The sequence below is a fragment of the Lytechinus variegatus genome, chromosome 2 (assembly GCF_018143015.1).
Source record: "Lytechinus variegatus isolate NC3 chromosome 2, Lvar_3.0, whole genome shotgun sequence".
NCBI lineage: Eukaryota > Metazoa > Echinodermata > Echinoidea > Temnopleuroida > Toxopneustidae > Lytechinus > Lytechinus variegatus.
Genome location: NC_054741.1, coordinates 36,561,859 through 36,573,988, shown reverse-complemented (window position 1 = coordinate 36,573,988; position 12,130 = coordinate 36,561,859). Strand labels below are relative to the sequence as shown.

The window sequence follows — 12,130 nt, the reverse complement described above, 5'->3', positions numbered from 1 at the left end:
TATAGTCTCTATAATTGCCATTTATAAAATTGAAAAAATTATTTTCCTGATTTTAAAAATACTTTTACAATTGATTTAACTTCAAAGTAAAATAAACAGTATTAAATATTTATATTTGTCTGAAATCATAAAATTCACGTAAGGATTCGAACTATTAATTTGTCTGTAGATACTAAAATTAATAAAAACCTTGAATAAAGCTATCTCAAACTTTGAGCATTTTCTAAGGTAATAAAAAATTACATTGCAATTGCACACAATTCATATGCATGTGCATCATATCATCAACGCGAACCATCATCACCAAGCGATCGGGTCAGTTAACAGACTGAGGCATCTGTAGTATTTTACTTTCAGAGATCGAGTAAACAAATAAAGAAGATGTTGATCAAAGTGAAGGTAAGGCCAGCCTACAAAAATTAAAATGAATTTGTCTTTGTCCTTTGCTGCGCTTGATTGTCATGTTTGTTGTGAAGCTTGTTGTGTCAGTTGTGTGAGTTGATGTCTGAATGAATGCACTGTCACTGAACTGTTTTTTCAATCATTCATATTCATAGCAGGGTGACCAGATTTTACAAAATGAAATACGGGACAATCGACAAAATTAGAGATCAACAAAGAAGGCAACAAAACTGTTAGACTTTATAAAACAATATGATAAAGAATGGGAAGGGAGGGTGAAAGAAAAGACGAAAGAAAAGAGATGAATTGAGAAGAAAGAAAGAAAAAATGAAGGAAAAATAAAAGAAAGTTAGAATAAAAGAAGGATGAAAGAAACTAGAAAGAGAGAAAGAGGTTTCCGTCATTATTTGATTTGAATATAGAAAGAAAGAAAAAGAAATGGAAGATGAATAAATGTGTGAAACACAAAATAAAGGAAAGGAAAGAAAAGAAAGTAAGGATAAAGGAGGACAGGAAGAATGAAGGAAAGAAAAATGTTTCCTTCATTTTTTGAGAGAAAGAAAGAAGAAAAACAGGAAGGGAGGAAGGAGTTAAGAATAAGGGAAAAGAACTAGAAAAAAAATGAAAGAAAAGGGAAAGAGAGAGAGGAAAGAATGAAAAAAAATGATGGAAGGAGAGAAAGAAAAGCAGGGGAAGGGAGAAGGAAACAAAGAAAATTTTAAACAAAGAATGATGATAATAATAATAGATGCTTATATAGCGCATAATATTCGACGGAATCTCTATGCGCTTTACAAAAGAGGCAATTAAGTCTAATACAGGTATACTGAGAATAAAATGCATAAATAGTAAATGAAAAATTGCAACATACATGGTGCTCTTCCTAAAAAAATAATCTAACATGAGAACAAGTATGTTTTTAAACATTACTGATAGATGGTAGGTAAGAGAAAGGAGGAAGAAAGAAAAATGAACACAGAGAGAAAGGATCAGGAAAGAAATATAGGAAATAAAGATAGAACAAAAAAAGGCAAGCAGGAAGGAAAGAAGGATGAAGAAAGAAAGAAAAGGAAAAGAGTTCAAACTTCAAGCAAACAAAACGATCCAATCATCTAACAAAAATCATAATATTTGGTGTTTTTTCAAATATATTATTGAAATTTCAAAAAGCTAAAATGATTTAGAAATTAATAAAATTTCAAAGTGAAACATTGTCAACTTAAAAATGAGATGAATCATTGCAGCATCATATACACAACAAATAATACCCCTTTCATAAACCCAATTATGGGGCTAATGCTCAGCATAATTTGGTCGTAAAATAGGAGGAGGACCAGAGTTATCCACATTATTTTGATGCTGCTATTATCCGCATAATAGCAGCATCGGGACCAGATTTTGACTTTATGAACGCATTTCCAAATAATGCGGATTATTGCCATGGTGCGGTCACAAGGTCACCCTTTTCCAACACAACCGCATTGGAGGGGGAGTGTGCAAGTGTCATGACGATTATCCGCCTTTTTCAGGACGGGCGCTGTAAAAGTAGTGCGGATTATTTTCGGAGGTTGTGAACGCAATTTTTATTGAATTATCCGCATTACTCTTGGGCGGCTAATTGGAGGAAGGGTTTTTGAAAGGGGTATAGACTCAAATCGAAAGCTGAAACAACCAGATCTAGTTATGAAAACTCAATCACTTGTTCCTCCAATTACATCTCCAAATCAGTAATCTAAGAATCCATGATATAATTATACAAATTTCCAGCCGATTATGTGATTATTTTGGTGGAAAAACTGTTTATCAATATTGTTTGCACCATTGAGAATCTGCTCCGATCCTACTTGCCTAGATAGTAGCCTGCCTCACACAGGCAGGAGGCCAGTTCGTTTGCAATGTATTGGGTTCAATGAGCAAGAAAATCACAGCAGAACTTGCAAAAGTTTACAGTTATCGATTTTATTGCCTCTGCTTCATCATCTGTTGGTTATTTGATGAAAATTCGTCACTTTTAAATGTATTAACTACATTTTGTTCAATATTCTCAAATACGGGACAAATAGGCATCCCGGGAAGGGTTTGTTGGGACGCCGGGACAAAGGAGCAAAATACGGGACGATCACAGAAAATACGGGACGTCTGGTCACCCTGATTCATAGATTAATGTCACGAGTGTTGTTGGTGACCAGTGTCTGTTGATCAGGGGAGCGTTTGATGAAAGGACTTGTCAGACGTTCATCCGACAGTAGTTTCTGAACCAATCAGAATTGCAGAATCCAAGCCTTGGAAAGATGTCAGATCGATCTGACAACATGTCAGACAAAAATGCTGGTGAAATGGTCCCCTGGTTGATGCGATGCCAAATAATCATGACTGCATATAATAAGGGTCACTCGGAATGCAGTTTACCAGCCTGTTGCGTCAAAACCAAAATCTTTATCTTAAAATAGGCAGTGTAGTTTTTGTAAATGAAGTCATGAAAGTGCATGCACAATAGTACTAATGCACAATCAATCAGTTCCGAGTTACTGTAGGCCAGGGGGCGATTGCACGTAAGCAAGGCCAAGGGTCTTTGCAAAGTTAGTCTTTGCAAGAAGGGCCGTCTTTCATGTCGCCCATTTAGTTTACCGGTATTATGATGTATGATGTGAAACATTTGAAACAGGTCTACAGGTCACCTGCAAACATTTTATTTGTCCGTTGGGTAAATAAAATGTTTGTTTATAGAATGATGTGATTCATGAAATTGTATACACATTGATTTAAAAGCTAGCTAATGAATCTCATTTATCATAAATTTCAGAAATATCCCGCATAGTACAGCGCATCATAAAAGATGGGTGACACGAAACACGGTCCTTTGGAAGACCCTTTAGTGCAGTCGGCCCCAGATCTACTCTAGTCATGCTAGTCTACTGATTTGCCCTCAAATAACGATTAGGGTCTAGTATGATTATGATGTAAAGATTTAAGGCTGTGAAATAAAATGTGTTACTTTAAGTTTTTATCAGATGAATTCAATTTAGCCTTTTTCAAATGATAAGTACAGATTTTGCGGTGAAATCTATTTTGGTCAGGTACTATTAATTTCTTTGATATTCCACAATATTTTCAGTGTATATTCTCAAGAATAAGTGTAGATCTACTATAAATATGAATTTCTTAACAGCCCTGTCATTTTTTAAAATTAAAAATAATAGTTCCCCATGTCTGCATACCTACTAAGGGTTTAAGTAGTGAAACTGCATTTTGATGCCTTGTTCATGGAATGCCTGAAATTTAATATTTCCATTATTTTTTTATTTTGATTCTTTCACTGTATTGTAGAAGTAGTTCATTGCATATCTTCTTTGAGATCTAGATAGATACATTTTGATGGAGAATATTTTATCTCAGAAGATGAAATTTTGATTTTTTTTTCTGTTCACCCAATATAATGACATAAAACACAGTTGAAAGAAAATTGTTTTAATTGCAGTATTTTTCTATTTTCTTTTACCTTCCATCTTTACAGACACTCACCGGGAAAGAGGTAAGTTTATAATGATAATTACAATTCACTACACTCAAATTTAGTATCTGAAGAGGGAGAGAGTCATTAAATATTTTTGCCTAACCCTGTCTTTCACACCTCAAAGGTCAAGTCCACCCCAGAAAAATGTTGATTTTAATCAGTAGAGAAAAATCGAATAAGAATAACGCTGAAAATTTCATCAAAATTGGATGTTACATAAGAAAGTTATGACATTTTAAAGTTTTGCTTATTTTTCACAAAACAGTTATATGCACAACTCAGCAACATGCAGATGAGAGAGTCAATGATGGTCCTAACTCACTTTTTCTTTTATTTTTTTTATTGTACAATATTTTTTTTTTTTTTTTTTACAGATTTGACCTTCAGAACCAGCTTGACTGAGCCATATAATGTTCAAACAATTGTAATTCCTCATGTTTCATGGAGGAAGAAAACTTGTTTCACCTTCCTTTGATGAGAAAATTAGAATATTTCATATGTCATAGAGTAAAACACAAAAGAAATAATGAATGAGCGATGTCATCAGTCTCCTCATTTCCATACTGACCAGGAAGTGCATAGAATTTTTTTTTCACATTAAGCAAAACTTAAAAATTTTATAACTTTCCTATTTTACATCTGATGTTAATGAAATTTTCAGTGTTGTGCTTGGATTTTCTGGGTTTTTTTTTTCAAATCAACTTTTGTTGGGGTGGACTTGTCCTTTAAAGAAAATTAACACACTGCAAGCCTCAGAGAAATATGCAAACTGTTTGGTGCATGAATGATATAACTGCAATTTGTATGTTTTAAAGCCCAACTGTCCACTAATTTGCTAACTTGTATTACACTCTACAATTGTACAACTAATAAGTAATGATTTTTTTCATAAGTTTTCCTCAGGCTTTATGGGTATGTTGTGATTGAATATGCCCAAACTATTATAGTAATACAAGTAGGCCTATAAAGTATAATAAAATAATGTAAGAGAATGATGTGGTATATGATCTGACTCTCTTTAGCTGACTCTCTGAGTAGCAGGTTTTACCCCACTGGATATGGATTATATGAAACTCTTTTACCCCATTTGTTCTTGTCTGTAAGAAAATAGCCCTGGTTCTTGGTCCCCAAAAAACAATCAAATGAAGTAAACAAAATAACTAATTTCTAAATAAGGAAACCAATTATCAAAAAGTTAACTCTTGCACGTTGTTCATTTGGGGGATAATCATGACAATTGTTTCCATGTTATTTTCTTTCATTCAAAATATCAATATTGCACCATTGATACTTTTTTTTTTTTAATAGATTTGATCCAAGAACTATACCCTGTTATTAGCTTATCTCATTTGAAGGTAGGGGAGAAAACTATTACGATTGTTGAATTTAATTGTATTAGTGCAAAATTGCAACATCAGCACGCAAAGGGTTAAAGACAATCTCTGCAATGAACAAAGAAAAAGTTTTACAGTGCTTATAAAATCTTGAGACTAGTGAGATGTAGGATGTTTCTGTCAGATGAAATGGGGCTTTTCGGATAAAATGTCCGACAAGTCCTTTCATGAAACGCTCCCCTGCGTTTTTATGGCTTTATTATGGATGCATGCATATCTGAAATGCTACCTTGTATAAATATTCTTTATCAAATCTTTATTATTCTACAGATTGAAATTGACATCGAGCCTATGGACAAGGTGGGTGTGTTATGAGATGTATTGCTTTCATATTTTGAAGATTTAACCTTGTTTTGTAATCAAATTCAAAGCAACTGATTATGAAGTACGAAGAGACAAATTTCCTTCTGTAATTCTAAAAATCACATTTAGTTTTCTAGAGCGCAAGTCATTCTCAATACTTGTAGCATCATTTTCTCTGTTATTTTGGAAATAAAAAAAAAGTGAGATTACAATGAGGGAGTGATTATCTTTCTTATAATGGAGTTTTGTATTTGTGATATGATGCCAAGCCCTCTTTATGAGGTAATTCACCTTTGCCTGTTTTGCTATCTTGTTTTTCCTCATTGAAATGACGATATTCATTGTTTCGCTTTTGTTTTCTCATTTTATATGTAGGTTGAGAGGATAAAAGAAAGAGTAGAAGAGAAAGAGGGTATTCCTCCAGCACAACAGAGGTTAATTTTCAGCGGTAAACAAATGTAAGTACTGCAGAATTTGTCTCTGCCTACCTCCCTTAACCACAGAAATCAGTATGACCTGGGGAAAACGATTACACATCTTTGCATATTCTGGGCTCCGTAGCACAAAGGTTTGCGATGAATTGCAAATATGAAAGAACCGCACTGATTGGTCCCTGGTCAGTATTTTAAACCTAATGCACGTGTAACATTGATATTGATTGGTCAGTTCATTTGCCGATTGATCGCTAATCTTTGTGTTATGTAGCCCTGGTCTGAAAAAATAATTATTTGACTTGTGGAAGGACTAGAGTCTAAGTAATTTTAAATGTATAGATATTGATACCTACAGTTGAGGCCAAAAGTTTACATACACCCATGGAATTCATTGAAATTTGTTCGCTTGCCAAACATAAAATTTACTATATCTTCAAGAAATCTGCAGAAACGCAAAACGCAAATACTATCATGACGAATTTGGTATTAAATGAAAGAGCATAATGAAGCTTCTTCACATGATTGGGATGCCGTTAGGATTTAAGTATATTTCAGGTGGTATTTTCTTTGACGAAAAAGAAATAATTTTCATGCCAAATGTATTCTATTGATTGTTATATTTTCAAACATCGTTTTGTCAAGAAATATGTAAATGTCAAATCTACGATATAAATTTTTTATCTTGATATGTCACCACTGAACAAAAAAAAGTGTAATTTGAAATGTTTGTGTTGAGAAGTAACTAGTACAAGTTTTTATATTTAATTTGACTAAAATATGAAGATTTTTTGGAGGAAAATTACACCTAAATATTTTTCAGCTCCTGATGACAAAGCAATGTGATGAAGGGGAAAGACATACTCATTTATTGGATATCAGATTTGTCATGATAGCACAAATATTGTACAAGATACAGTAAATTTTATGATGTTTGGCAGTTGTCAACTTTTCTTTGAATTTCCTGGGTGTAAGTAAACTTCAGGGGCGGTATTCTGAACATTGTCTTCGGTATTCTGGTGGATGTCATAACTTTTGTCACAAAAATTGTCATAAATTTTGTCTCTTCTCTTTAGCGCGCAGCAAAAATATGCGGCTTTAAATGCGCGTAATCCTTTTATACAAGCAAAAGATATGACAAAAGTTATGACAGGGGGTAGCAGTCATAAATTTTGTCATATCTTTTAGTACCAAATATCCCGATACCCTGCCGACTGAATGTCAAGCAAAGAATTGTGGTATTAGTTTCACTCATCTTCCATGACAATTTTCAAAATTATTTTTTCATGCTACAATTAGTTAGGCCCTACATATTTATTCCTCCCTTTTTTCTCTGTTTTCCTTACTTTTATACTTCTCTAAAATTCTTCACAGCTCCCTGTCTCTCTTTGTAATTAAGCGCATCAATATACGCGTAGTTGCGCGATGCCAGCAACTGTTTTGGGGATACGCCCTACTTGCCACGGGGCTTTCCTATTGGCTAGAAGGGCTCCAACTGGGAACTAACGATGATTTTGATTGGTTTGCTTCCGAAAAGATGGGTGGGAACTTTGAGAGATATGACAGGGAAAAGACAATGTCCAGAATACCGATTTGTGACAATCATAGCGGTGTCACATCTCGGAGAGAAATGAAAAAATTTATGACAAAAGTTATGACATTACAGAATACCACCCCTGGCCTCAACTGTACATGTCAAACTGCTATGTTGAATCGCAGAAAGATTAACTTTGTGACGTCACAGACGAGCAACTCCTTCATATGCTGTGCGCTTTACACTACCGTATGCCATGTTCTCAAAAATATGAAAAGTGATTTTATTTGTGCGGGATTCTTCATTTCAAACCAGCTTCTAGAAGAAAAGTATGTTTATTTATCATGTTGCATTTGAAATTTGAATTTATTTCGTGATATACGGGGAACTGCTCGCATATGATGTCACATATTAAACTCATGGAAAATTCATAATTCTCTTATTCTTTTATGGATTTTCATCAAACCTTCACCAATATTTTTCTCTTTTGTTTTATATTACCAGTAAAACTAAAACCGATTAATCAGTGAAGTCTTTTTCTTTAAAGATGTTGGTAACCATGAAGGGATCCTTTTGTACATGCTCTGATATGTATCAGTTGGAATGACCACTTTTATGAAGATGGGAAAGGGACTTATGAATTTTCTAGGATTTGGGATTAGTTGCTGTGCCCTTTTTTTACAAATATATTTTTTCAAGAAATAAGATATTTTTTCATATTTTTTGCACGTATGAGATATAGAATAGCACTAGAAATACACTTTTCTTAATGTTTCAAGTAAGTATATCAAACAGATTTTTTCATCAAATATTTTTCTTTTATTCCAGACATCGCATTTAGATCATTGACCTCATGATATATGCATAATTGATGGTATCTGTAACATTCAAAGCCATCTATTTAATTACTCTTATTTTTCTGTCAATTGCACAGGAATGATGACAAGACCGCCCAAGATTACAAAGTGACCGGTGGATCTGTTCTTCATCTTGTTCTAGCTCTAAGAGGAGGAAATCGATGATGGAACAAGTATCAGAATAACTCAATTTTTTTAAAAGCTGATCTTATCCCAGTATTGTATCAGATAATTATCAAAGCGGCACTTCATTAGGGAATATTTATATTATATACACTGTTTGCTTGATGAATATTGGAGGGGTGGGGATGTGCCAACAGCTGTCCAAAGAATGACGGCCCTTTATACAAAAAAAAATGTGATTAAAAGTTCTTGGTTGTAATTTAAAGTTAATCGTCAAAGGATTTTTTGAATAAATATTTCAGTTTGATACATTTTGATTGATTTTTTTTGTAAGAAATATAATATCTACCACAGTATTGAAATTCTTAGTGGAATTTTAGTACACAGAACAATGGGCTACTGGCTTCTATCAGAGGCACTGTCACGTATAGTACTACAATGGATGATTTCAAGTTTAGTGCTAACCTTTTGGTGTTGATGTTAGGTCATGTTTACATGAGCATAGCACCAAATATGAAAAAAAAATTGCTCCTTAAAAGTCACTCACTTGGCATTGAGCGATTAATATTGTGATTTGGATTATTTGTGTGAACTCAGAATAGGTTTTGGAGTTAGGAAACACAATCCAAATTGTGCTTCCAACACGAACACTAGACTTCAAATCACCCAGTGTAATAAGATTTACCTCTGTCAAATGGCAGAAAATTCAACATTGAACCTGTCCAGAGTTTAAAACGGTTGTACCATCTGTACTTTTCCAAATGGTCTGTAAAGCAGTCTGTAAGTCTGTAAAGTGTGAATTGAAAAGTCCAGTCATTACATAATTAGATGGTATCAATCAACAGTAGTTTGTGACCTTAAAAGGCTGTAAAATACTGCCACAGTCATACCAAGAAAAACAATGATATACCACTGGTTGACATACCACACTGTAGCATTAGGTTTCACAATGTCACAGATAAGATTTCTCTTCTGGTAATCCCAGACCTGCCAACTGTCCAGATTTTCAACTTTTAAAATGGCCAAAAATCAGAACATCTTGATTTCAGAAATTTCAAGTGAAAAAAAATGTTGAAAAATCCCATAGACCCATTCCTGCTAGACAGTCCTCGATACGTCTTAAATAGCCCAGTCCTGTTAGGTTTAAAGTTGCTAAACTACAGGAATTTCAGGGAAGAACTGCCTTCTTGACCCTTGCATGGGGCTCTGCCCCTGGACCCCATCGGGGGCTTAGACTGAGTTTGCCCCGTGGACCCCTGGCCATCAGTTGTCCAGATTTTGCATTTCTAAATGTTGGCAGGTTTGTAATCAGAATTATGGTTCATGTCCGTTTTATTATGTTTCAACTTGTTTGACAAGTTTCATTTTTCGTATCTGTGCGAGAGTTGCATGTGATTTGCAACTTGCCAATCGTAATCTGTTATGAGAAGGAAGTTTTGATTGATTATAGCAAGGAATTTTGCATGTTTGATAAGTACATGTAGAAGACTATGTATGGCCAACATCAAATATGACAGGGGTGTATTTTTTTCAGGCTAAAGCTTGAATTCTTGGGGCCATAGAAACACATAGGCTTGTTTAAGATGATTTTCAGGCTTTGAAATCAATTCATAGTGAAATCCCTGCATAAATGAAAGACAGTTTAATCAACATCAATACAAGACAACAGAATATAAAGACATCAAAATAGAGGAAATTAATGCAATTCTCCATGTATGTGATTTCAATTGATCTAAGGCTGGCTTTTTATATAATAGATTTTTTGTTAGTTAAAAGGTGGTAAAAGTACAACTATGAGTACGTATACCTCTTGCAATTGCATGATGGTTGTATATGATGTACATTACAATTACATGCCTGGCAATATTTGTATCTGCTGTATATTATTGTTTCATTAATTTTTGTTAATTACTTAAGGACAAACCTTTGGTTTAGCTGCCACTGCTAAGTTTGTTACAATTTGGTTTTCTGACTTTTTTTTCATTTTATGAAACAAGAAACAAACTTAGCTACCATATTGAATATCAAATTTGAGGTGACAGATAAAAGATGCCTGTAGTTAATGCCACATTAAATCAACTATAAATCTGGACAGGTGGTGTATATATATATGTGAACAATTTTGAAGGTTTAACTCCACTTAGTGGTCCAATTTCTGTAAGCATTTGTTACTGCTTGTAAAATATGAGAAACCAGAGCTACCGGTACACAATATATCTATATATTTATATTTCTTGTCAAGGTTGTGGATAATTTGTTTCATGTGGTTAACAAATATAAGGGTAGCTCAAGGGAATGCCATTTGTTGTTGCTAGACTGCAAACCAATTTGAAAGAATTTTTCTTTTTAATCTGCCACAGATATACAAGTATTCCACTATTTTTCTGTTATACAATCCAATGTTATTGTTTCCCCCCTATCAGCGCTGGTTTATGTGTATCATTTCCTTCATAATGCGTCACTCGATGTAACATTTCTGTCATTGTATTGAATGTCAGTTGTGTATATATAATATTGGTGCCTGTACTTGCAAAAGTTATGATGATTCATACTATCTATACTTGGTAACAAAAAGCTTTTATCCCCAAAATGGTAAATGTTCAAGAGATATTTTTTTCTCCTTTTTTTTCCAATTGCTACTGTACTCCATAGGGATGGTTTTCCCTTTGGCCGAGTATTTTGGGTTCCATTTTGTAAGATGGAGGGATTTTTTAATATGATATCACATATCATCATCATCTAAAGAATCTATGCACTTCCATTGCTTTCTGCAATGAAACCTTGTTCTAACTGCTCCACAACTGAGACCAGTCAATTTCTTAATATCATTACCAAGTGCTTCACTGTCTACCCCTTTTCTTTTTACCAGGTCACACTTGTCATTTAAACCAAAAAAAGTAATTTTCCCCAAAAATATGATAAACAAGATATGTGACGTTTAAAATGATACCATGTGACCATTCCACCACAAAATAACATTGAGTTAAGATGATTTAGTAAAAGAAAAGATGACAAAATTAGCAATTAAAATTATCTATCTATTGGAATTTTTTTCTCACACAAACTTTCTAGTTGTGCTAGCATGTCAAAAATCTTCTTGTAACTCATTGTTTTTGTGGCAGAGGGTCATATACAAAACTATTCAGTAACTTGAATTCTGTTATCTAGTGATTTTGTTTCTATGACATGTATTAGATACATGAAAATTGACTCAAGTCAGCTTGCTTGAATGATCTGTAACAGGTTTATAATTTGTAGCTGTTTGTATGTACATTACATGTGCTTGTAATATTTGATGTACTATTGGAGGGACATCATATGCTTACTTATTAAATTGTTGATATATGATATGACAAATTGCCCTTTATTTTTTTTCTCTCATTCTTTTGTGAACATGACTTCCTGTTGCAGTATCATTTCTAGCTCTGCATGATTTCTTAGACATTCATATAAGATGAATTACGTAATTGAAAATTTGCCAAAATATTTGATAACTTGAAATGATGGGTTCGCTCAAGGTAATGTAAAGTCAATAAGAGTCAAGATAGGGATGAAGGGAAGGGGGGGGGGAT

At 33.8% G+C, this 12,130-nt stretch overlaps 1 protein-coding gene across 1 annotated transcript; it reads left to right on the top strand.

Annotated features, from left to right (window-relative positions):
- Positions 1-197: 197 nt before the first annotated feature.
- On the top strand, positions 198-11,903 carry LOC121407990 (NEDD8). Its single transcript, XM_041599280.1, has 5 exons — positions 198-399; positions 3,917-3,934; positions 5,581-5,610; positions 5,989-6,071; positions 8,513-11,903. The coding sequence occupies exons 1-5, from the start codon at positions 382-384 to the stop codon at positions 8,598-8,600; spliced, it is 237 nt and encodes a 78-aa protein (XP_041455214.1). The 5' UTR covers positions 198-381; the 3' UTR covers positions 8,601-11,903.
- The last annotated feature ends 227 nt before the right edge of the window (positions 11,904-12,130 follow it).

Coding starts and splice junctions, on each gene's coding strand:
- LOC121407990 (XM_041599280.1), top strand. Junction 5,611..5,988: donor ACATCGAGCCTATGGACAAG/GTGGGTGTGTTA, acceptor TTTTATATGTAG/GTTGAGAGGATAAAAGAAAG. Junction 6,072..8,512: donor ATTTTCAGCGGTAAACAAAT/GTAAGTACTGCA, acceptor TCAATTGCACAG/GAATGATGACAAGACCGCCC.